This window comes from Mycena indigotica (genome assembly GCF_014461135.1).
Source record: "Mycena indigotica strain 171206Taipei chromosome Unknown Mind.scaff0009, whole genome shotgun sequence".
In the NCBI taxonomy this organism is placed as follows: domain Eukaryota; kingdom Fungi; phylum Basidiomycota; class Agaricomycetes; order Agaricales; family Mycenaceae; genus Mycena; species Mycena indigotica.
Genome location: NW_023503008.1, coordinates 1221876 through 1245962, shown reverse-complemented (window position 1 = coordinate 1245962; position 24087 = coordinate 1221876). Strand labels below are relative to the sequence as shown.

The window sequence follows — 24087 nt, the reverse complement described above, 5'->3', positions numbered from 1 at the left end:
ATAATACTCATTTTGTACCCACATTAACAGTAAAGCAGAAGTCAAAGTAATTTTCCCCGCTATCTAAGCGCCCGTCGGCGGTCACGGCAATCGGTCACACAACGGATCATAAACTTGGTTTTGTCTGCCAATGACCCCGTCTGTCAGCGAATTGCTGGGGTACTGCAGCATAGGCTGCTGGCTCGGCGCACAACTTCCGTATGTCCTCAATTTCCGAACAACGCCCAAATATTTACTGTGGATGCTAGACAGATTTTGACCAACATCCAGCTTCAGTCGTGTGAGGGACTTGCACTGCCGTTTCTCGCGAATTGGTTTCTTGGTGCGTCATCCACAACTTATTCGACCCGTTAATGAGCCATTTTCAGGCGACGCTTCCAATCTACTTGGCTGTTTGCTCACAGGGCAGCTAGCCTTCCAGGTGCGAATTGATAAGTGGAGGTGGTTGTAGGCTAATGTGATCTAGACATGGCTGGCTGGCTATTTTGTGTCTGTCGACGTTGTCCTAGTTGCTCAATATCTGTACTATGAGCGCTCCCGTCCCACTAAAATATTCGGTCGCCAGCGAGTTGGCTCTACGTCGGACCGACATTATCGCACACTGTCCACTGTTGCAGCCAACGTTTCTGGAGCAGCGGCTGTCTTGGCTGCTCAACAACACGAATCAATGCGCAGGAGTGTAGACCAGTTGTCTGCAAGTCGGGTCTCCGACGAACTTGACGAGTCTGCTCTAGCTGCCATGGCAGATAGCATTCAGTCTGAAGGAATGCCCCCTCGAAAACGCGTTTCATGGAGTACCGAGCGATATGGAAGACGTGGCGGGAGTGTTGGACGGACCCCAGTCAGCCGTAGCGCCTTCTTACCGCGACTAACTCCTGCAGACGATAATGACATTGATCGCGGTCGGTCACTCCAACGCGAAGCAACTTTGGATGCCCCTCCTCCAGAAAGTGCACCGGAAACGCAAAGACGGCCATCACGAGCCAGTCGAAGGGGAGCAAACTTGGTCTTCCTCAGTATATTCGCATTGTATAGCATCGGCTCATGGACAGCAAGCAAGCAGACGAGAGATTTGCAACAGAGCGGTGAGCCAATAGGACGCGTTATTGGCTCCGTTCCTGTGGCTTTCGTCTCTTCAAAACCATCATCTATAAAACCGACGACACCTGCAACCCATGTCTGGATGGAAGATCTTCCGCCAGGGTCCCCGCCCCATCATGAACCCATTCCCAGCGACGACCCGTTCGACGAACTCGTACTGGGACGTATATTTGCGTGGCTATGCACCACGGTTTGCAATATTCATCTTCCCCCGGATTTCGTTCATTCGGTCCTTAGTTATATCTTACCTCCCGATTGCCGCAGATCTGGAAAAATGTACGCGTCTGACTAGTTTTCAATTTCGCACGCTCACTTTGTCTAGTTTGTCAGAAAATCTGTTGAGGTGAGCTGATAACGTACTTGGAGCCCACTAATAATCGAGGGATACAGGGGTTATCAATGTACCTCTTCATCTTTGCTTTCCTCGGCAATACCTTCTATGTTCTCTCTATCATGACATCAGAGAAGGCGCATGCGCCGCCTCCGGTGTCGACAGAGTTCTTACGGGAAAGCCTTCCGTACGTGGTTGTTTCCAACTTCTCTCAGAGCTGACTGTGGTAGATATTTGTTGGGAAGTGGCGGAACACTAATGTTTGATGTTACGATCGTGAGTCAGTCATTGATCTACAGGAAACCGAAGCGTAGGGTGAGAACCGAGGAGGAGGGCGGATTACTGGCTGGGGAAGTGAGATAGAAAGTTTTTTGCCCCATAGAGTGTAACAATGGACTTTGTTTGATGTGATCGGATTGATGTGTGATCGCGTCACGTCACGTCACACGGCTCTCACAGTCCATCAGCAAACACAATAAACGCACTCCCGCTCGGGCCTTGAGCAGAAACAATAGAGGCCAAAATGAACCCATCCACTCTTCCTTCCTTACCGCCATCCCCTCCTCCTCCATGGCCACCCTTAACGACCGCGATGCCTCCCCACGCTCCTCAATATCTAGCGAAAAGCTACCCCAACACATCCCTCCACCAGTTCCTCAAATGCGTACCCCATCCCTGCGATTACTATTCTCACAAATATCTCCGAGGCACCGACTCCTTCTTCTCGTTCCCGCAATCGCCTCTTCCCTCATCGCTGGTGCAATTGCGCCCTTCATGACACTCGTCATTGGTCAGGCATTCGATGCATTCGCCAGGTTTCCCCGCACACCGAATCCACCACAGTCAGCAAAAGACACTCTTCTTCACTCGATGGCTATTGCCGCATTTGAGCTGATCGGCCTGGCTGTGGGCTCTGTCGTCCTCAGCAGCGTTATGAGCAGTCTTTGGATATGGACTGGCGAGCAGAACGTCCGCGCTGTCCGACGAAGGGTATATAGTGCAGTCACACAGAAGGATATGGTGTGGTTTGACACGAAATTGGGGACCGAAGGCACTGTTCAAGCTACAGACGAGGAACATGGTCCTCTCGGTGCTGGTGGTCTCATGGCAAAGTTTGCTAGGTCAGTCTTCTTCTCGTGAATGACAATACCACTCACTCAATTGCTTTATCAGAGAAACCGACGAAGTGCGCGAGGCTTCTTCCCTTGCTGCAGGTCGAATCATCCAATTTTTGACCACCTGCATTACTTGCCTCGTCCTTGGGTTCGCCCGATCTTGGGCTCTGACGCTTGTGATTCTGTCGGCAGTTCCCATTCTCGTCGTCATTCAGACACTGTCACAAATAATCGCGGGCCCATTGCTCAATGTCGAACGATCAACTACCGCGACCGCTGCTACCCATGTTGACCGTGCTGTCTCTGCCATTAGTACGGTCAAAGCCTTCAACGCTCAGACCTACGAGCAATCCAATCTTGGTGCTGCATTGGATCGTATGACCATAGCTACCAAGAAGCTCAATGGTGTCTGGAGCATGACCTCTGGTCTTGCTCAGTTCGTCATGATGGGCATGTTTGTCCAAGGTCCGTAATTTTTTGGTGTGTGTGTGTGGCTTATCTCATAGTTCGTCAGGTTTCTGGTTTGGCAGCAAACTCGTCAGGGATGGCAAAATTAGCCCCGGCGATGTTATGGCTGTCTTTTGGGCCTGCTTAATCGCAACAACCAACCTCCAAATGTGCATTCCCCAATTCATCATTCTTGCCAAAGGCAAATTCTCAATGGTTTCTCTTCTTACGCTTATCGACAATGACGACGACGACTTCGGCGACGTCCCACTCAATTCTGACTACAAGACTCAGTCCACACGCTCCTTTCATAAACGCACCAATCGTAATCTTCGCAAAATTCGTCCAGTTAAATGCGCTGGTGAATTCGCCCTTCATAACATTTCCTTCGCATATCCTTCCCGCCCTGGCGTTCCTGTTCTCCAGGACGTCACACTCTTCCTTCCTGCCCACGAAACTACCTTTATCGTAGGCGGCTCCGGCTCTGGAAAATCCACTATCGCCCACCTTCTTCTCGGCTTGTATGCGCCTCAGGCGGGCCAAATACAACTTGATGATCAGGACATCAAATTTATCGACGAGAAATGGCGCAGGCAGCATGTTGCTGGCGTTGAACAAGGGTGCATCCTATTCGATATGAGCGTGCACGACAACGTCGCTCTCGGTGCGGGTGGACGGTCGGTTACTCGAGACGAGGTCAAACAAGCCTGCATCAGTGCCTTGATGCACGAGTTCGTTCGCGATCTACCAGACGCATACGACACTCTGCTTGGCACTAATGGAGCTAGTCTCAGTGGTGGACAGAAGCAGCGGTTAGCCATTGCGCGAGCGTATTTGCGCGATCCCACTGTTTTGATTCTTGGTAGGCATATTCAACATCGTCTTGAAGTTTGAAACTAATGTGGTTATAGATGAAGCAACTTCTGCCCTTGACCCTACTTCTCGTATTTTGGTTTTTGAAGCCATCAAGCGCTGGCGCAGGAACAAGACGACCATTGTCATCACACATGATTTGTCGCAAATTGGATCCAGCGATTTCGTCTATGTCCTCAGAAATGGCAACGTCGTCGAACAAGGCTATCGATATGATCTCGAGGCAGCGACCGGGGAATTCAGCTCCATGCTGACCACACAAGCCGCGACTGGTGGCTACCTCCCAGCAAAGGATGTCTCGGATTTGTCTCATCCAGTCGTTGAGCGAGTGTATACGCCCATTCCAGAGGAGAATGGCACGCAGGAGTCAGGTCCACCCTCGGGCATTGCTCTCACAACCACTTTCGGCAATTGGATGTTCGATGTCGTCGCCGACCTCACCACAACTGGTCCTCAACCATTTCCAGCTGCAGTCATTCGCAATGAACAACCCCGCGAAGCTGTGGTTCCAGTGAATTTTCCCACTCATCAACGCCGCCCCTCAAGCGTATATGAGCCACCGTTGCTACCATCCCCTGTTGTGACCTCGACAACACGTCGCTTCAGTCTGCAGTTTACACCAACATCTGCGACCTTCTCCTTCAATTCAACGTCTCCGCTTATTGAAGACGATGTGGACACCGAGAAGGAGGTCCGCGATCTGGAACGCAGGGGAACTCGTGCCTCGTCTCGACGACGTCAACCAAGGCGACTCACCTCCAATCGTATTCGCTCTCGCTGGGACGACAAGAAAATGCTTCCGATGACGGATGTCAAAGTCACACTCCCCAATGACCATGATCCCGAAGAACCTCCTCCAGCTCAGACCTCAGCCTGGCAACTTGTGCGAGACGTTTACCCCAGCGTCCCATACAAGCCACTAGTTCTTCTCGGTGTGCTATTCTGTCTCATCAGTGGGGCTATGACACCCATATTCTCATATCTTCTGTCACGCCTCTTCTACGAGGTTGCCATTGGCGCAAAGCATACCGCCCTCATCAACAAATACGGTGCAATCGTACTCGGTACCGCTGCTCTTGACGGAATTTTCATTGGCCTCAAATATTTTGTCATGGAGACAACATCTGTTGCCTGGATTACCCGTCTACGCAAAGCATGCTTCAGTAAAGTTCTTGCGCAGGATAAAAAGTGGTTCGACAAAACAGGGAACTCACCAGTCCGCCTCGTCCAAGTACTTATCAAAGATGGTGACGATGCACGAAATCTGATCGCCGTTGTCCTTGGCCAGCTTGCTGTCGTAACGAGCATGCTTGGGGTCGGTTTAATTTGGGCCCTCGTCAAAGGATGGCAACTTACCCTCGTCGGTTTTGCTATCGCTCCGGTTTTTGCTGTTGCTATGGCAGTACAAACTGGGCTTGTTGCGAAGTGCGAGTTGCGGAACAAGCGTGCCCGAGAGGAAGTCGCTCAAGGCTACTACAATGTGCGTCTTTTCACTTGAATTCAATGTATTCTACTCACTGAACTCTCCCAGGCCATCTTGAATGTTCGTGGAATTCGCGCGATGGGCTTTGAGCCTGTTTTCCAAAAGCAGTTCGAGGCTGCGTCTGACAAGGCTTTAACGACTGGTGTCAAAGGAGCTTTCGTCGAAGGTTGCACGTATGGAGTCGCAAGCGGCCTGATCTATCTGGCGGAAGCACTCCTCTTCTACGTCGGCGCCGTCCTTATTGCCCAAGGAACCTACTCTTATCTCCAGATGGTGCAAGTCATGAACCTTGTGGTGTTCACAGTGACGATAGGCTCTCAGCTTATGGCATTTAGTGAGTTTTGAACGATCTACGAAATCTCTTGACTGACCATTATATCAGCTCAGCGAATTGCAAAGTCGGTCGCAGCTACTCGCGACTTGAATCGTTTGGCACTTCTCTCCACTCAAACCGACGAATCCGTTGGTGTTCTCTGCCCACCGTTGGATGGCAACATCACGTTCCAAAACGTGAAATTCGCCTACCCGGAGCGCGCTGATGTACCTGTCCTCAAATCAACGCAGCTTGAAATCGGCGATGGAGAATGTGTCGCGATCGTTGGTGCTTCTGGGTCTGGGAAATCAACTATTGCTGCTCTTCTTCAACGACTATACGAGCCTCAAGGAGGCAAGATTTTCATTGGTTTGCACGAGCTGCAGTCAACGAGTGTCACTCACCTCCGACACAACGTATCGGTGGTCAGCCAGAATCCCAACCTTTTCGACGCCACCATTGCAGAGAACATTTCATATGGCAACAACGAGATGACTTTCGCTGACGTTCGACGTGCTGCCCAAGCCGCCAATGTCCATGACTTTGTCATGTCGTTGCCTCAGGGATACGACACTATGGTTGGAGAGAATGCCGCTCTGATTTCTGGTGGCCAAGCTCAGCGGCTATCAATTGCTCGTGCCCTTGCACGTCCATCCAAGATTCTAATTCTGGACGAATGCACTTCAGCTCTCGATCCCGCCAACCAAGCCATCGTCCTCGACACAATTCGCCGCGCCAAAGTTGGTCGAACAACAATTATGGTCACGCACAAGCTGCCGGTCATGCAAATGTGTGATCGTATTCTCGTTGTTCACGAAGGCCGAATTGTTGAGCATGGAAGCTATGATCAACTTATGCTCCGCAAGGGTGTCTTTGCTCAACTTGCCAGCGGCGGAGAATGGGAGTAATTATCTCTTCTCGGCTCTTTTTTCTTTGCTTATTACTCACCTAACTCCGTACCCTTACGCTTCTTTCACTATTTTGACGACCTCGTCAAGCATTTTTTATGAATCACGAACTCCTCATTTTGTAGTCTACGCACGCATTTTGACTGATGAACTGTATTTCTACCACATCTCTCATGAATAGAATGACCGCGATTTCCTCTCGAACTTGACTTGGGCAACCTGTGTGCACGTGACACCGAATATCTGTAGTTCTCAACTGCCATCATGTCCGCCAGTAGCTCGGGCGTCTCTCAGAGTCAGAGAGACTCTGATCGCGTTCTGGCACAAAATCTAAGGCATCAGGTCTTGAGCGAGTTCCATGCATGGAAAATCGAACACATATTGAAGCCTGCAAAAGAAGAGTTGGAGGCGCGATTCCCATCGGAACTGGAACACGAGAAATTCTTGAGCGTCTCGTCCTGGAGTCGAACCCAAGCCTCCGCTCGCTGGCACGACCCCCCACACGACGACAATGTTATAATTTACCACGACTTGCTCGGAAACAGCCCTCCGCAGCGTATCGATGTTGCATTCATCGAAGCGGGCAGGCCTGCGAGGGGAGAAGAATATATTCCTTGCCCACCGTATCGATACTGTGCTCCGATTTCTGCTAGCTTTAACGCCGAGGTGGACAGTAATTCATCTGCTCAGTATATACCATTTCCCGATGACGGGACATTCCCGCTGGACGGGTATCTGGCGACGTTCAAAAACTGCGACTGGCTTTCTCAAGGACGCGATGGTAAATTTTCCACTGTAACGCCGAATCCAGACGGTATGTTCAAGTTGGCAACAAACTCGTTCTTATTGCTGCAGATGAGCTCATAACGTACGAAACCATCCGGCGGCTTCACTACGACCACGGCTTCACAGAAGAAGACATCAATACCGTCCTCAAAACTGTGGACGGCATGGGAGGAAGACCTCTCCGCTGGGGATTTGAAAACGGGTTGTACTCTGACGAAAGTGGTTTTTTGTGGGAATCGAGTCAACGGTGAGTGCTTGTGCTCTATGCGACCTGCACACGCATGAAACGTCTTTTGAGGGATATTCCGAACATCATCTGGGCTGATGGCCACGAAACCGCGACTGCCCCACGCCTTCCGCCCGACTTCGGCGGAAACGTGCCGTGTGCTGACCAGGACCTGATCGCTCGGCTGAATAGGAATGGCAAGAAATTCTGCCCGAATCTCAACTGCATAATGCACTGCTGCCGAATTCATAGTCGCCCTCTTGTTTTCTATCGCAGACTTGAACCAGCTAACTTGCCCTTTCAGTCTCGCACGATTGGGAGGAATTCGCGCAGCCATTTTATGAAAATATTCCTCAGCTCACGAGCCGGGATCTTGTTGTCCAGAAACAGCAGGCAGACAACTCTGGGCCCTGTGGTGACAAATGCTTTCTGTATGCGCTGGATCAACGCGAAGATGTCGATATGGTCAGCAATACTGAGTATCACTACTGTCCACTGAAGCTTCCAGGATATCGAGGAAGCAAGTGAGGGACGAGCCCTGGTCCAAGGCCTTCTTAAATTGCAACCCGACCTGTGTCCTTGCGATCTTGCGACCATCGCTGGGGTTGACTGCGACCAGGTGAGAAGCCAGCTAACAATTTAAAAAACTGTTAAATTGCGATGCTGTAGGCGTTTCATATCCGTCAGGCGTTCGTCAGCGATAAAGATGTTTCCTTGTCTCAGTTCTCGCCGCCACACACACCAAACACTGGCAGAAATAAGAACAAGCATCGAGTGCCAGAACGTATGTACTACTGCGCCGCTTACACCCGTCGTTTTGATTCACCGCAAAAGCAATGGGCGAGGCCACCCGCAGCATTCAAGTTTCATAGTGAGTCGAGCGCCGGCGGTCCGCTGCACTCCGGCTCTAAACGTGTGTCCTACTTTCTTTGGCAGCCAGAGTCCCTGCAACCATTTTGGCGAGTGCGGCGCTGCTGGCTCGAATTGCTCGTGTTTTGAAGCTAAGGTTTATTGCGGAAGAACGTGCGAATGCCCGCCAACTTGTTCAACTTGTTTCTTTTGGTGTGATGGGGCTGTTTTTTGACATGAACGCAGGTCTGCATCGCTGGCCCGGATGCAACTATACCTGCGCGAAACGGGGACATTGCGGGCTACCACCCATCAAAACAGTGGGCAAGGCGGCCTCCACAGTGTGTGCCTGCCGCGGAGCTCAGAAGGAGTGTGATCCGGAGCTATGCACGGGATGCGACGCAAAGTTGGCTCATAATAGGTCTAAGACGGCATACGACTTATCGACCCCAGGAATTACAAACCGAAAAGGGCAAAACAAAGACAATTCTGCGAAAACATGGAGGTCCAGCGTGGAGCATGCAAGGTAACTTGACGTCATTCATGAATACTAGTAGTCACCTCTCGTAGCCAGTCATCGTAAAGACGTCGAAATATGGCTACGGCGCTTTTGCAGAAAGAAACATCAACGCTGGAGATCTTATCGGTGGTGCGCTAACAATTTATGAAAACAAGCAAACTGATGTCATATTTGTCAGATTATCCTGGCGAATTAATCCACGACCAGCACATGCGCTCGGAGCATAGGTATATAGCAGGCTCCGTCTCGTTTATTCTGGTGCTCAAGTCATAGCAGAGGTATACTTTCAACGCACATGGGAACCAATTATCTCTTTGCATTGGGAACTGGCGTGGTGGTGGACGCACTGTCCATCGGAAATCCGACACGCTTCCTCAACGATCCAAAGCCCCGAGCGGCCAACTGTGTAGCAGGAGGTCGGCCATCATATGTTATTAGATGGAAGCATTTCTGACTATTATGACAGAAGTGGTCGTCAATGGTCAACGGCAAATTGTGATCCATGCAAGTGAGCAGAGACTTGAACCCGGTTGGGGACTACACTGAGTTAATTTCTAGCCAAACAGATCCGGAAGGGTGCGGAGCTCACTTTGTCATATGGCGAGGGGTACTGGAACGGTAGCGTATAACGGCTTTGAGGATCATCAAGGACTCTATATTCGTTGTATTTGTAGTCATAGACAGCAACTTTGCTGGTCAAGATTTGTCAGCCATCCTTCTGTCTGTCAGGAATTAAATTTTGGCCATAATGCAACCATGTAAAGCTGAGAGAAAACAAATGACTGAGATGAGAGTAGAGAAACCGCGCCAAGAGGATGCTCGTGTTTATTGATGATGATGTTGTGTGTTGAAGCAAAGAACGTGCGTCGCGCTGTTTGTGTGGAGCCAGATAGAAGCTATTGATCTGATACCTTCCCGACGCCCGTCCAGTTCGCGTCTTCTTTTACCTCTCCCCACTATGAGCGAAGAAAAGGTTCATGACCGCGTCGACGACGGCGAGAAGGTCGAAGCTGCCGACAACAGCAGCGTCTCAGCATTGATTTCCAAGGCTCGCCAGGAGGGTTTGAAGCCGATTTTTCTCGCAAAGTAGGTCCTTTGTTTACTTTTCTGGACTATTTGACGCGTTTGCTCCAGAGTCGAAGTGCTCAACCACGCGATTGCTGAATGCGGAATGGGCCGGTACGTGTCTTGGCGGCCATGCGACGTATGTTCATGCCAGTAACGACAATAGATACCAAGTACGTGTCTTGCTTTTGAGGGTTTCGTGCGTTGAATTCGTCAAAGTGGGAACTATTCTTCACGGCTGGTGAGAGTCATTGTCAGAGTTGGTGAACTGTGACACTCACGCTTTGAAGGCTTCGGGTGCGTGCCATAACCTCTTCCTTGTCTCGATGCCTTCATTTTGCTCTCAGCTGGTTCGCAGACAGTGAGTGACACGCTACTTTCAATTTGGAATCACTCAGCCCATATACCAGACCTATGGCTGCAAGCTATCGCCATCCTCATGCCCTCTATCGCCAACCAAGTTCGTTCCCAACAGCATAGTGCTCGGACCACTTACAATGCTCAGCACAACTTCCCTGACTACTCGAGCAACATCCGCATGGCTACGTTTGCCTTGTACGTCGGTTTAATCTGTGGGGTAAGGGTCTTATCGTCGCATATACGCCATTCACACCTTCTATAGGCGACTTTCTGGGGTACCGACTGCCGAAATTACTGCTTGCTCATGGACTAACGCCGCAAAAGGCATGACCTGTGATGTTATTGGCCGGCGTACGGCTTGGAATGCGACACTGTTCATTTCTGGAATTTTTGGTATTGCGTGCGTCCATTTGTCCTCCATTTGCTTGTAGCTTATCCATGTTCAAGCGCTGGGGCCTCACCGAACTTTGTAACATTGGGCGGCAAGTACTTTTAGACGTTTTCCGAGTGACACTCATGATTTTTTTTAGCTATGTTGGCGCTCATCGGTGCGATCTGCGAGTTTCTTCAAAATTCTGTCTAATCCGCCATAGGATTTGGGGTAGGAGGAAATCTTCCCGTCGACGGAGCGCTGTTCTTGGAATTCCTTCCAGGTCCATATCAGTATCTCCTCACCCTGCTGTCAGTCTGGTGGGCAATTGGCCAAGTTGTTGGCTCACTTATCTCTTGGGTTTTCCTTGCGAAGTATGGCTAATGATCTTGCTCTCCTTGAAAATACTGAAACTGTTAGATTTTCCTGCAACGCAGATCTTATTGGTACTCTGGTCAATGGCGCGGTATATCGGTGCGACAACACAAATAACAACGGCTGGCGATGTAGGTTTATTCCCTGACTTTCTACTCGGTCACAACTTCATTGTCTCCAGATTCATACTATACCATGGGTGCACTCATGGTTGTCATGGGCGTCTTCCGATTTTTCTGCTTCCCGATGGATGAATCACCAAAGTTCCTCCTCAGTCAGTTTACTGCTGTTTTGCTCGGGGCCTCTTCCTAAATCTCTGCCAGGTATCGGGCGCGATCAGGAAGCCGTTGATGTCATTCACCGTATCGCGAAAAAGAACAAAGTCAAATCCAACCTCACTGTGCAACACCTCCTCGATGCCGCAACTCCATATCTTGAGCCAGGATCTGAAATGCCCCAAGTCAAATTCACGACATGGGGTCTGCTTGTCAATGGCCTGTCTGTGGTTCTCCTTCGCAGCTATGGTGTCAATTTATTGATGATATTCTCAGAGAGCATCTCAGTTTCGATAATGTCCGCGGTCTTTTTGCTACGCCGCGACTAGCCTACTCGTCCAGTCTGATCATTTTCATTTGTATGGATTTCTTTGGTTGTCAAGAGCCACCTTCATCTTGACCCTCCTGATAGATGGTGCACTTGGACTGGCGTATCCACTTTTCAACGCATTCTTGTATTCACCCTTTTCTTCTCTCAGTTCGTCGTTCTGATGTTGCGCACAGGGGAGCATATTTGTCCAGCCGTGAAAAGGACACGGGAAATACTGGGATCGATGCAACATATTGTGCGACCACGATTTCACATATCGACCAAGACTGACTAAAATTCAAGCTGCCTACACCTACCAGGCAGCATGCGGAGTGGGTGGCTCTATACTAGCCGCTGCAATGGTTCAATGGTCCCGGACTGGTCGTAAATTTTCAATGGCGTGAGTCGCATTCCTCACCCTTGTGTGCATTCTATGCATCTCATCCACGACAATAGCATATTCACCATCCTCTCTGGCGTGTTCCTGTTTGCACTCACGTTCGTGCACATTGTTGTTACAGAAATTTGCTTACCTTGCCATGTCAGGGCTGCTCGCACGTCCGTTCAAGTGAATGCACTCGTCTCCATTGCGAGTTTCTGGGAGAACGCCTTTTACGGAGTGCGTTGAGTTCTCGGCTGATTTGTTTGTCCGACCCTTTGTAGGTTCTGTATGGCTATGCGCCTGAGGTATTCCCAACCCCTCGCCGCGGCACAGGCGATGCATTTGCGGCTGCCTCAAGTCGTGTCACCGGTCTCTTCGCTCCCAGTCAGTCTTTCTACTCCATGCGTATCCTCTCGGAAGCCGATATAGTTTCCTAGTCATTGCGGTGTACAGTAATGCGGGAAAAACTCCGAACGGGTGAGTCCCTCACCCCAGACCCATCCGTTCCGTTGCTGAGTGAATTCTTTTCAAGCCCGGTTTACGCCAGTGCTGCCATCTTCATCTTTACCGGGCTGACGATGCTCGGACTTCCCATAGAGACCGTGGGGGTTACAGCGTATGAGCTCCTTTTTGCTGCGAATGCCATTTAAGCGACATCTAGACTGTAAACAAAAAACTCACGAACGCGATCACGTGATGATGTACCGACAAGGTACCGCACGATCACGAGAGGCTTCCAACGGAGTCACGGAATGTTCTTCCTGATTCGAAATATACGAGCCATAACGAATCTCAAGCTACTTATCAGAACTGGAAAGGAGCTTGAATAAAACTTTATCGATGTGTTTGAGATTCTGTTCTGAGAATTGGGCGTTCGCCCTCGACAAAGTCACTCACACGGAACTGCTTGAATCTACGGATTACAGAAAGCATAAAGTAAAAGTCTTTAGTCGCTGTCGATCATAATAGCATCGTCATCATCGTCCACACCAAAATCTGGCGTTGGGCTTCTCTCCCTCTGCTGAACTTTGGGTGGTCCTCTTTGTGGAACCCGCGGGACTCTCGCGCCGCCTGCTCCGACAGGCCCGAGATCGCGGGGAACAGAGGCCCCAAGAGTGTTGCCTTGGCCCACGGTGGACGCCCAAGTGGGTGTCTGAGATGTGCTTTGCGCTTTCTCTTTCTCCTTGCCTTTGGCCGTGGTTGATTGGCGACCGTTCAGGGTATTTCCACTGCCTCCGAAGGAAGCATTCTGTTCACCCAATCAGACGCGAAAGGTAAATCAGTTATCATACACACCTCTGGAGAAGGAGAAGAAGGTTGTGCAGGCTCAGGAGGAGGGACATAGGTCGCAACATTGAAGCCAAAGAAAAGTTGGCCGAATGGTAAATTCAGCGCCGCAGGCACTTTGACATCGCTTTCGAGAGTTTCATTGTTTACGATTCGATGTTGGCTATCAGCTCAAGTTAGGTGGATTATTCGAAATGACGAGAAGACATACTCGGTGCGATAAATCCTGCTCGATTCCACGACAGCCTCGGCCTGACGCACAGAAATGCCCTTGCCTTTGGTCTTCCTTCCCGCAAGTGTTTCTCCCTTCCCTTTGAAGCTCTCCCACTTGTCGCCATCTTTGCTGACACCGGCGTTCGTGGAAGGCCCTGCGAACCCGCCTCCAAGCGACGAAGCTGGCCGAGATGATCCGGGAGAAGAGGAATCGAGGTCAATCTTGAGTTTGGAGGCCATCGTTGGCGGCGGAGCAGCTTTTGGCCGCTCTGGCTCGACATAACCCACGGGAGTAGCAAAATCGACCTCGAGATCGGTGTCGTGGATATTGATTCCCTCCCCGCCTGGCTTGGTCTCCATAACGAGCAGGCCAAACACGATGCTGTTGTATTTGATTTCTATTATGTCCCCTTGAGTCAGAGTCGAGAAGTTTCGCATGGCTTGTTCTAAGCTATAAGTTTATTAGGAAGGGAAGAATACCACAATAAGGATAGCTTACACTGCCTTGGGGTCGGAGAGATGGATGAAGTGAACGCTCTGCGCCTGGAACTTGACGAACTTGCCCTTCTCGAGTTCAGCCCCCGAAATCCTGATTGGGTCACCCTCATTTAGCCTGAGGGACTTCATCATCCAGTACGGGAGATGCACGGATCCTTCATCGGCAATAAATTCGAGCACACCCGCATAGGTCGACGCTGCTGAGTTGGCTGGATTGCGCAGCTTGAAAATCCAAGGCGATGGCATGTCCGACGCGGTAAGATTGGCTAGTGCAGAGGGGGGCATGATGACTTGAAGTCGAGTTAGACAAGCATTGACCAAGAAACGGACACGCACTCTTGCCGCCATAAGAGACGTTGTCGCGTTCCTTGCCAGGCAGCATCGCGACGCTATATGCCCTCAGGTATTCCTGCAAGGAGTTCAAGATTCCCCGGAGCACGAGATGTAATCACCACTGACATCGTAAGGACCACCTCGACCAGCAGCAAAGCCACTTGAGATAACTAGAGTCAGAATGCGGATGATATGGAGTTGGAGAAACTGACCCCGCGGCCGCGCCAAGATGCGAGAGGAAGTTCTGGTGACCACTGAACTGGAGAAGTGTGAGTCCCAGTTGAAATTTTGTCAGTGGACACTCACAAAGGTCATGGTGGGTGCCGCGTAATGAGAAGTGTGACGCCCGAGTCACGCTCACGCGTCTTGACACTCGAAAAATGGCCACCAAATCTAAGGCCGCGTCTGGCGCCAATGCATCTTTCAACGACAAGGTCTTGCTTTCTCTACGGCGCATACCCAGTCCTTTGACGCGTTGCTGATAGGGAAAGCCGATGGAACTCCGGCTCTCGAATATGGTTGCGGCTAAGGGCAAGTTATCGAACATGCGAAAATTCGAGTTGGATTCAATTTTCGTTTAGCTATTAGCGACGCAGTCAGGACCTCTCTGGGCCCTCGCGGGATGGACAAGATGGTGTGTGACAGCATCTGCTTTATGGTCGTCTGTTTATTTCGCCTCAGATCCAAACGTCCAAGGGGGAGGTCATCATCACTAACGATGGTGCAACGATACTCAAGAGCATCCAAGCGCTCCATCCGGCCGCAAAAATGGCAAGCGCGGTCTCCCAGACGAGCTTTGCAGATTTAACTGGTTTATCAGCTCGTCGATCTCTCTGCCGCCCAAGATGTAGAAGCTGGAGATGGAACCACCTCCGTTGTCGTGCTTGCCGGTAGCTTCTTGGGCGCCGCTGAGAAGCTGCTGCAAAAAGGCATCCACCCCAGTGTCATCGCCGATTCTTTCCTCAAAGCCTCACCAAAGGCTGTCGAGTTCCTAACAGAATTATCGACACCAGTGAATTTGAACGATGAGCAAAGTCTACTGCGAGCAGCCAGCACTTCTCTAAACTCTAAGGTGGATTCCGTCTTCCTCCTACTTATTTTTCATACTCACTTTCCTTCTCCAGATAGTTTCCCAATATTCATCCACCCTTGCACCCATTGCCGTCGCTGCGGTAACACGACTGGTCACGCCAACATCGTCCAATGTCGACCTTCGCGATATTCGTGTTGTTAAAAAAGTGGGCGGCACTATTGAAGACACGGAACTCGTCGAAGGGGTCGTGCTCAACCAGAATGTCATTGTGTCAGCGGGCGGCCCGACGCGGATGGAGAAAGCCAAAATCGCAATCATACAATTTCAGCTGAGCGCGCCTAAACCGGACGTAAGAAAATCCATTCCATATTTCCGGTCTTTTCACTCATTTGACTAGATGGACAACACCGTTGTGATCAACGACTACCGGCAAATGGACAAAGTCATCAAGGAGGGCCGACAGTACCTCCTCAACATGTGTAAAAAAGATCAAGAAGGCCAACTGCAATGTCCTTTTGATCCAAAAGTCGATTTTGCGTGACGCAGTCGACGACACATCCCTCAATTTCCTGAAGCGTCTCAATATCCTCGCTGTCAAGGACGTGGAGCGCGACGAGATCGAGTTCCTATCCAAAAGCCTTGGGTGCAAACCCATTGCTGATATCGACGCGTTCACGGAGGACAAGCTGGGATACGCCGATCTCGTGGAAGAGGCTTCACAGTCGGATGTCAAAGTTGTGAAAATAACTGGCATCAAGAACCGCGGGCGGACGGTCAGCATTCTCGCTATGGGAAGCAACAATCTGGTCGTCGAAGAGTGCGATCGGAGTTTGCATGATGCGCTTTGCGTTGTGCGCTGTTTAGTCAAGAAACGGTGAGGGTTACGCTAGATACCTTTGACACTTGGAACTCATGCAAATCAGAGCACTCATCTGTGGTGGCGGTGCCCCTGAAATCCATGTTTCAAGGCAACTCTCACAATATGCACAATCGTTGAAGGGAATGGAAGCATACTGCTTCCAAGCCTACGCCGACGCACTGGAAGTCATCCCCACTACTCTGGCCGAAAATGCTGGGCTCAATCCCATCGCTATCGTGACTGAGTTGAGGAACAGACATGCTCTCGGAGAGAGAACAGCTGGTATCAACGTTCGCAAGGTAGTTTTCTAGTGTTTAATTCTCGCAATGCCTGACGTCTAACTAGGGTCTTATATCGAACATCCTGGAGGAAAACGTAGTACAGCCGCTGTTGGTGTCGACGAGTGCGATTGAGCTGGCGACGGAGACGGTGTGTCTGCTGCTGAAGATTGACGATTACGTACAAGCAAGGTAGTAGATTAGACGGCATCAAAAAACACTTTACATCATGCCCAAACGAAGTGAACCCGACGCGTCAAGCTCAAGGGCGCCTCCCCAAAAAGAAAACGCGATTTGTGGACCCCTCTGAGGACCCGGCCAACTTTGAAGAGCAGGTTGAGTCGAGTCTGGAGCAGCGGTCCCGCAAAGGACGGGTGAAGAATGAGGGATATGATTCTGATTCGAGCGACGATGGGGAAGGGGTGGTGCTCAGTCGGCGGAAAGACGAAGACGAAGATGACGACATGTTTGCTGTTGGGAAGGAGGACAGCAAAGGGGAGGAGGGAAAGAAGAAGAAGGAGGAGCAGTATCTGAGGCTGGGGGACATTGACGGCCAGGTGTTCGGCGACTCTGGCTCAGATCACGCCTCGATCAGCAGCGAAGAGGACGAGCCAGAAGACGAAGACGATGCGGAGAGAAGAAAGAAGGCGGGGATGGGATTCGAGATGTCGTCATTCAACATGCGGGACGAAATGGAGGAGGGCAAATTCACAGAAGACGGCAGCTATGTGCGGACATTCGACCCTCATGGCACCCACGACCGCTGGATGGAGGGCGTCGATGACCGCGAAATAAAACAGGCCAGGCGGCGGAAGCGGAGGCAGGAAAAGGAGCAGAAAGAGAAGATAAAGGCGGAAGAAAAGGAAATCCAAGAAAGCGGCGGCATCGACGCGCTCAACCTCCAATTACTCGCGATGCTCAACAAAGGCGAGACCGTACTGGAAGCCCTCCAGAGGCTTGGTGTCGAGGCCAAAAAGGCGGGCAAAAAGTTTGTTTCATTAATTCACTGTGAAATAAATCTTGCTGAAAGTTTCGCCAGAGCTGGCAAATCCAAAGCAGCAGACGCCGACAAATCCAAGACGACACCAATCGAAACCATGACCCATCTGGCATCCACCATCATGTCCCTTGGAGACACAGACATCTACTCCAAAACTTACGAGGAACTCGTCCGCGCAGTCCGTTCCTCAAATCTCGTCGACGCCAATTGGATACCCCCGTCCAACGACAAAACATATGAATACAAATGGCGAGAAGGAAACGAAACCTTCGGGCCATTCGGCAAAGATGACTTACTCTCATGGTTCAAAGCGTCGTATTTTGGGTCAGTGGGAGAAAAAGTCCAGGTTCGGGAAGCAGGCGGGGAATGGGGCAGCTGGGACGATTTCTTTGACTGAATGTACAACTAGTTGAAGTGCGAAATGTACTGGAAAACAAAGGAAACCTCAGGCTGGTCGACCTCGGCGCGCAATAGGTCGTCGTGGTTATTCTTGAGTTCGGCATTCGTGAAATGGTTCCATCTAGGAGAGTTCTGAGCAAAACCATCCAAACCGTAAGGAAATCCATACGTGCTTGCATCTCCATAGAGCATGGCCGGCGCCTTCAAAACCTGTTTACCGTCCTTGCAGCGCTTGCATTTAAACGTCTGATGTGTGTCCGAAAGCGTCTCCTCGTTGAAAAGGAAAAGCTTCCGTAAAGCATCGACGGAGAAATGGCGCTCGGTGTCCTCTTTCTCGTCAACCACTGCCGACGACAGAGCTTGCTTGCTGGCCTGCCGTTGGAAGATCTTCTCCTCGATAGTCCCAGTCGAGATAAAGCGATAAACGAAGCCTGGAGGTCATCAACACTCAAAATCGAAACATGAGTAAAATGCGCCAACACTCTTTCTTCTGCCCGTCACGCCAGACCCGGGCCAGCGCTTGCTGATCAGCAGCGGGGTTCCAATCTACAAACTTGTCAGCGTCTCGGGATGAACGAAACCGGCCTGCTTACCAGGATCGAACAAAATAAGACGGTTCGCGCCGATCAAATTGATACCGCACCCACCAGCCTTGCTGCTGAGCAGAAAAACGAACTCTTTGCCCTCCGGATCATTGAACAGGTCCACCATCTTCTGCCGTTTCCCGATCGACAGCGAGCCATCGAGCCTGAAGTAGCCGTATCTTGATACCGAGCCATAGTCAGGCGTGCTTGGTCTTGTTGAGAAGCGCTTACTTTTTACTCCGACATAGTTTTTCGAAGAGATCCAGGGTTTGCGTGTAATTGCTGATCAGCACGATCTTGTCGTTCGTTTGCGTACGCAGTTGATGCAAAAACCTGGTACCTCCAGGTAAACATACGGATTTGCCCTCGAGGAAACAAAGTACCTTTCCAGGACCATAAATTTACCCCCCCATTCGCTTCGAATTGGCTGGGTTCTACCACTTTTGTTGTTGGCCTCAGCGCCGCCGCGAGGGAAGTCCTCTGGAAGCAGCGGATCGCATCCGTGCAGATCCGCAGGCAAGTTAAGCAACTCAGGATGGTTGCACAGTTTCTTCAAAACGTTTATCGCTTTCAATGGTTGCGAGTCTTTACCCCTGAGCAGTGCTTGAATTTCGGGCGACCGAATAAAAAGACGATATAGTTGCAGCTGAAGATCGGATAGTTTGCAGAAGACGACCTGCTCGTATTTAACGGGCACTAAGGAAGAGTTAGCTGCGGTTGTGTTTTGAGTGAATTTGCGACTGACAGTATTTCGAGAGCAAGTCATTTGTTCTGCGAATGATGAACTTGGTGACCAGCCCGCCGAGTTCCTTCAGTTTCTTCTCGCTCTGTTCCTTGACAGCGTCCGTCGCATCGGAGTCTCTCCCCCGGATAATGGCGTTCTCGAAATTCTTCCGAAAGTCATTCTTGGATCCCAAGAAATTCGGGTTTGCAAAATTGAGGAGCGAGAAGTACTCGGTGAGGTCGTTCTACAGGGAGTCAGAAAAGTATAAGAACCTTGGGGAAACCGACCTGGATAGGTGTCCCAGTGAGAATAACCCTCCGTTTGACGTCGATTTGGTTGAGTGAGGTAAAAGTGAGGGAATCTAAGCTTACTCAGCGATCAGCCCGCCAATAACGATCAACACGAACCAGAGTTCTTCAGTCTGTGCCCTTCATCGCAGAGCATAAGCCCGACGGTACAATTAGCAAGATAAGGAGTCATCGTCCTCAAAGTTTCATACGATACTATCATGACTGTGGAATGTTGAGCTGCATAATCTCAAGGAAGCTGTCGCATTACCTGGTTGCGTAACGTTTCTTCCTCTTGCCGCCACCCACATAGCGACCTTCTCGAGCATATCACGCTTGGTTCCCTTCCCATCGACGGCGAGAGCAGAAATTGCATCAGGTCCAAGCCATTTCACTGTCGAGATCAAATAGGTATCATTTTCTTTAGCAGCGGTAGACTCAGACGTACCTAGTTCGTTGGCCCAGTTCTTTACCAAACTGGAGGGACAGACAATGATGCATTTTTCGATGGAGGGTTTGCCGCTGTGAGGCGATTGCTTGAGCAGGGTCCATAACAGTGCAATGCACTGTAGCGTTTTACCGAGACCCATTTCATCTGCCATGATGCAGCCATAGAGATTGTCGGCGAGCATTCCGGTCGTGCATTTGTACAAAAACTATCAAGGTCAGCCAAACTCTCGGCGAAAGATGCGACAAACCTTGACACCCTCCACCTGATGTGGACGGAGGACTTTGCTCAATCGAGGATCGATGACGACGGGCACTTTGGGGGCTTGCTTCTTGTCTTTCGTCTCTCCCAGCATTTGTCGTAGGCTTTTATGCGGATTGAACATGCCCGCCGTCTTGGCCCGTGCTTCCTCTGCAGCCTTCTCTTTCGCTTCCTCCTTCTCCCGCTCTCGCTTTTCCTCGTCAGTTTCTCTGTCGTCGATTGTTGGGTCATAAAGTACGATTGCGTGGCCATCCATTGGGTCATGCAACGGCCGCGGTATGATTCGAACCGGCGGACGAATTCCGAGCGCGACATTCGTCGGGATATGAGTGATGACTTTGCCGTCCTTGGTCATTTCTGGCATGGAGAATCGGCGGGCGCTAAGCTGTTGGAACGGTGTCGCCTTGAACACAGGATATTGCTTCACAGCGGCAAGGAGCGCTTCTTCGTTGTGATAATTTCCGTCTTTATCCCTGTCGTCCTTCTTCTTCTTCTTGCTCGGCCCATTCTCGTCCTCGTCGTCACCATCCCCGCCATCTTGTCCCTTGTACGACACACGTTTCCGCTTGCGCTGAGGTTGCGGTCGTTCAGCGAGAAAGGTGGGGGCTTTGAAGGGCTTGTTGACTCGTGTGCTTTCGATGGGCCGTACAGGCTTTCCGTCGCTCGTTGTCGGTGTCCGTTTAAGCATATGCCACCAAGGAAAAGAAATATTAGACGCGTAGTTGTAGTAAACAAGTCGCTGAGTCACGCTCTGCACGAGATCGCGCGGACTTGGGAGCACAGCCACATCACAAACCATGTCTTCTCTCCTCATCTCAGCATTTGCGCCATTCCCGACTCTTTCGCTCAGCGTCGACTCGGGCACCCTAATAGGCGACGTGCCAGCTCTTCTTCATGACCGTTATCCCCTCCTTCCCGAAAATGTTGTCCTCTCTACGCACTGTGGTGTTGTCGACCTGAACACACCAGTCTCCTCTCTACACATCGACGGCAGCTCCTTTGTGACCCTGCGCCTCACCCCTCGTCTTCTGGGTGGAAAGGGTGGGTTTGGTTCGCAGCTTCGGGCGGCTGGGGGGCGGATGAGCAGCCAGAAAACGAACAACAACGATTCCTGTCGAGATCTCAGTGGTCGGCGGCTAAACACTATAAAGGAGGCAAAGAAGTGTGTGCTGATTTTTTACTATCCGCCGGTCAACTCATATCACTTTGTAGGCTCGTCGAGTATCTTGAGGCTGAGCCAGAGCGGCTGAAGGCTAAGGCTGAAGCAGAGAAAGCAAAGCTCGAAGCTCTGGAACGTAAGCTAGGCATTGAGCCAAAGAAATCCGAGCCGGGCTCTTCCAAGTCCACGGATCCTCCTGTGCTCGCTGGAAAGAAGCATCGGTTTGACGATACCGAGTACTTGGAGCAAAGTCAAGATCTCGTTGACGGGGTAAAGAATGCGGTTTCTGCAGGTGTGTCTTTCCCTTTATACACTTTCTTCATTGCCTTATTCCGCTCTAGCACTGCTCAAAAAGAAAAAGAAAGCAAAACTAACGCATCCCACCACTACCAAACCCGAATCACCGCCTGTTGTAACTCCCACTCCTGCTGCGGTCGAAGCAATCGGTGCATGACTAGTCATTACTTCGTACTTACTTTGTACTTTGTACACGACAATCTACCATTTACTAGCGGATTCTATGACTTCTACATAAGCGACGTCGTTCTCGATAACCAATTCAGAGAGGTAGATGCTGCTCGAGAAAGCCAATAGTGCTGCAGGGAGGTTGAGCCGAGGAACCAGAGCTTCTGAGGAGCCGAAAGCCATAAATTGACTTCCCACCATCATCGTGAACTATAAGACACACATTGAGTTGAATGTTCAAAGAGCGGTTAACTAGTCACCATTTCTCCCTCCGCTAGTCTGGACTGAAACCTTTGGAAATGTGCAGCTTGCTCCGGCGTCGCATTTGAGCCTAGTTCAGCCCGCGCTGATGAATTCCCAGTTCGAACTGTGTCGAGTAGCTTCTGAGCATTGCGTGGATTGAAAAATTGTCCAGTGATGGGCTGGCCGTCTTGTGAAGGGAAAGATTCACTTGGGTTCAGAAGAGTCACGGGGAGCACGATGTTGGTATCAAGCTTCAGAGAGAATGTTTTGCTTGATTATAGAGGTCAATAAATTGCAAGAAAGGATAACAAGACATACGAATCGCAACTCGAAGACGGAACCATAGACGATCCAAAGCCACTTTGAAAACGCTCAACGATCGGAAAACAAGAACTGATATAGACGAACAGGGGGCCAAAGATAGTGGAACGCCTCCAATTTGTTGGTGGGGTTGGATGTGGAACAGTGGAAGAGGAGGGGAATAAACTGTTCTTGGCTGCTGCAATGCTATACCAGGATGAGAGAATAGCATCACATCAACGATACAACGCACTTTTGTTGCAGAGTAACTTCCGGCGAGGGAGGGGGAACATCTTCTTCAAAATCATCTAGCCCATCTGCAGCCTTGGGATCGATCCCGCTGAGCTCATGGAGATTGTCAATTTCTTCAGGTTGGTCTGTAGGCTGTTGGGTTCTTTGAACTGTTTTGAGGTTGCCTTTCTCGGCACGCAATATGGAACTAGGAACATTTGGCGCAGTTGCAGCGGAAGAACGTCCTTTACGTTCAGAACGTCTTGGAGTCTGAGAACCATTGGACGGGCCAGCAGTCGGTCCCGATTTGTCGATAGCCTTGACACGCTTGGCTGCAATACCGTTGTCCATGGTTGCGAAATCATCGACCATCTTAACGAGAGGGTTGGCAGCTCTGGTTTTATGGCTGGGCGCCTTCTCTTTCTTTTCTGTTTTGGGCACTGGGGGCATCGGTACATCCTCCTCTTCAACGACAGTCGGTTCGTCATCTGCGTCGATAGGCGGCCGCTCGCCTTCAGAAGCAGCAGAGGGAGAAGGAGGTACTTCATCGTTTGGTGAGGGACTCCGTACAGGTTTACGACGAGTAGAGCGTGTCGAAATGGACTGTGTCAATTTCGGCGGGCCACGAGGTGTCCGAGGGCCTGAGCTACGCGCCACGGGTGCAGAAGCGGATTCTTCTATGGATTCAACTCGTCCTCGCTTGGTTGGTTTCCTTTCCGAACTTGAAGGTTCAGCGATTTCCGGTGAATCCCTTCGCCTCTTGTTTGCTTTGGTTTCCCTTGCTGAATTGGAAGTAGATGCCGATTCCCCTTTTCCTTTCAATTTAGGACGGCCACGACCTATAATGCCACCTTAGATGCAAAACACGAAATAATTGCCACCACGCACGAGCTGGGGTTGGGGTGAATATCTCTCCGACCGTAAATTGTGTCATATTCTGGTAATCCCGTCCGTCCAAGTCCAACTTAGCCCAAAAAGAGTCCACTAGCCCCTCAGAGCCAACGAAAGAACCGATAGGCTCCCAGCTGCAACAACGATTGGACAACTGAACACAGAAACATGAGAACATACGTATTCTGCGAGACAGGGTATCCTTTCCACTATTGAGTGGCTTCAGCTAAGCAGAATGGTAAAACAGCGTTGGACCCCGACCTTGACATCGTACTCCCAGAACTGTTTTTTCTGCTTGCGCACGACTTTAGCCCCGTGGATCGCTTCTGGGGGACGATTAGCAAGTTAACGGCGACAAAGCTCCGTCCGCACCGACTTCGAATTCGTCTGCCATGATCCTGTTCTGTTATGGAACCTGGCTTCACCAGCTTCACGACCAAGGCTGGGGAGGTTGTTCTAAACAAGAATATGTGTCACGTCACGACACGCGCTGTGTCACAACTCG

The 24087-nt window shown here is 50.6% G+C and overlaps 8 protein-coding genes across 8 annotated transcripts; 5 read left to right on the top strand and 3 right to left on the bottom strand.

Annotated features, from left to right (window-relative positions):
- Nucleotides 1–130: 130 nt before the first annotated feature.
- MIND_01022800 (uncharacterized protein) lies at nucleotides 131–6571 on the top strand (the record flags this gene model as incomplete). Its single annotated transcript, XM_037366818.1, has 14 exons — nucleotides 131–198; nucleotides 249–322; nucleotides 369–421; nucleotides 467–1291; nucleotides 1339–1377; nucleotides 1424–1444; nucleotides 1492–1619; nucleotides 1663–1708; nucleotides 1892–2553; nucleotides 2606–3012; nucleotides 3062–3856; nucleotides 3906–5347; nucleotides 5399–5684; nucleotides 5733–6571. The coding sequence occupies 14 exons, from the start codon at nucleotides 131–133 to the stop codon at nucleotides 6569–6571; spliced, it is 5685 nt and encodes a 1894-aa protein (XP_037216212.1).
- A 264-nt stretch (nucleotides 6572–6835) lies between these two features.
- Nucleotides 6836–9581, top strand: MIND_01022700 (SET-domain-containing protein; the record flags this gene model as incomplete). The annotated part of the gene is made up of 13 exons (XM_037366817.1): nucleotides 6836–7385; nucleotides 7427–7604; nucleotides 7656–7834; nucleotides 7888–8048; nucleotides 8092–8202; nucleotides 8253–8454; nucleotides 8520–8635; nucleotides 8679–8958; nucleotides 9007–9081; nucleotides 9131–9179; nucleotides 9229–9368; nucleotides 9419–9460; nucleotides 9511–9581. 13 exons carry the CDS (start codon nucleotides 6836–6838, stop codon nucleotides 9579–9581), a joined length of 2154 nt encoding a protein of 717 aa, XP_037216211.1.
- A 329-nt stretch (nucleotides 9582–9910) lies between these two features.
- MIND_01022600 (MFS domain-containing protein) lies at nucleotides 9911–12757 on the top strand (the record flags this gene model as incomplete). The annotated part of the gene is made up of 26 exons (XM_037366816.1): nucleotides 9911–10038; nucleotides 10087–10131; nucleotides 10184–10190; nucleotides 10237–10258; nucleotides 10308–10314; nucleotides 10365–10378; nucleotides 10428–10477; nucleotides 10523–10594; nucleotides 10640–10652; nucleotides 10702–10777; nucleotides 10825–10859; nucleotides 10908–10925; nucleotides 10971–11121; nucleotides 11168–11253; nucleotides 11304–11396; nucleotides 11446–11620; nucleotides 11674–11756; nucleotides 11810–11852; nucleotides 11902–11963; nucleotides 12011–12107; nucleotides 12164–12205; nucleotides 12254–12326; nucleotides 12371–12473; nucleotides 12527–12566; nucleotides 12622–12705; nucleotides 12751–12757. The coding sequence occupies 26 exons, from the start codon at nucleotides 9911–9913 to the stop codon at nucleotides 12755–12757; spliced, it is 1626 nt and encodes a 541-aa protein (XP_037216210.1).
- A 278-nt stretch (nucleotides 12758–13035) lies between these two features.
- Nucleotides 13036–14735, bottom strand: MIND_01022500 (Ubiquitin fusion degradation protein 1; the record flags this gene model as incomplete). Its single annotated transcript, XM_037366815.1, has 8 exons — nucleotides 13036–13338; nucleotides 13386–13539; nucleotides 13588–14040; nucleotides 14089–14377; nucleotides 14424–14496; nucleotides 14547–14580; nucleotides 14633–14679; nucleotides 14727–14735. The coding sequence occupies 8 exons, from the start codon at nucleotides 14733–14735 to the stop codon at nucleotides 13036–13038; spliced, it is 1362 nt and encodes a 453-aa protein (XP_037216209.1).
- A 15-nt stretch (nucleotides 14736–14750) lies between these two features.
- On the top strand, nucleotides 14751–17987 carry MIND_01022400 (T-complex protein 1 subunit delta; the record flags this gene model as incomplete). Its single annotated transcript, XM_037366814.1, has 11 exons — nucleotides 14751–14854; nucleotides 14906–14955; nucleotides 15002–15054; nucleotides 15102–15200; nucleotides 15241–15492; nucleotides 15545–15802; nucleotides 15851–15895; nucleotides 15942–16327; nucleotides 16377–16611; nucleotides 16658–16741; nucleotides 16779–17987. 11 exons carry the CDS (start codon nucleotides 14751–14753, stop codon nucleotides 17985–17987), a joined length of 2775 nt encoding a protein of 924 aa, XP_037216208.1.
- An 8-nt stretch (nucleotides 17988–17995) lies between these two features.
- Nucleotides 17996–20981, bottom strand: MIND_01022300 (SNF2 family domain-containing protein; the record flags this gene model as incomplete). The annotated part of the gene is made up of 11 exons (XM_037366813.1): nucleotides 17996–18420; nucleotides 18470–18535; nucleotides 18583–18752; nucleotides 18805–18906; nucleotides 18957–19269; nucleotides 19319–19541; nucleotides 19585–19658; nucleotides 19705–19809; nucleotides 19856–19978; nucleotides 20033–20240; nucleotides 20283–20981. 11 exons carry the CDS (start codon nucleotides 20979–20981, stop codon nucleotides 17996–17998), a joined length of 2508 nt encoding a protein of 835 aa, XP_037216207.1.
- Nucleotides 20982–21090: 109 nt separating this feature from the next.
- MIND_01022200 (Sde2-N-Ubi domain-containing protein) lies at nucleotides 21091–21906 on the top strand (the record flags this gene model as incomplete). The annotated part of the gene is made up of 3 exons (XM_037366812.1): nucleotides 21091–21455; nucleotides 21506–21744; nucleotides 21794–21906. The coding sequence occupies 3 exons, from the start codon at nucleotides 21091–21093 to the stop codon at nucleotides 21904–21906; spliced, it is 717 nt and encodes a 238-aa protein (XP_037216206.1).
- Nucleotides 21907–21950: 44 nt separating this feature from the next.
- Nucleotides 21951–23976, bottom strand: MIND_01022100 (Chromo domain-containing protein; the record flags this gene model as incomplete). The annotated part of the gene is made up of 9 exons (XM_037366811.1): nucleotides 21951–22127; nucleotides 22178–22430; nucleotides 22479–22520; nucleotides 22569–22667; nucleotides 22714–23530; nucleotides 23580–23716; nucleotides 23763–23791; nucleotides 23844–23908; nucleotides 23955–23976. 9 exons carry the CDS (start codon nucleotides 23974–23976, stop codon nucleotides 21951–21953), a joined length of 1641 nt encoding a protein of 546 aa, XP_037216205.1.
- Nucleotides 23977–24087: the final 111 nt, after the last annotated feature.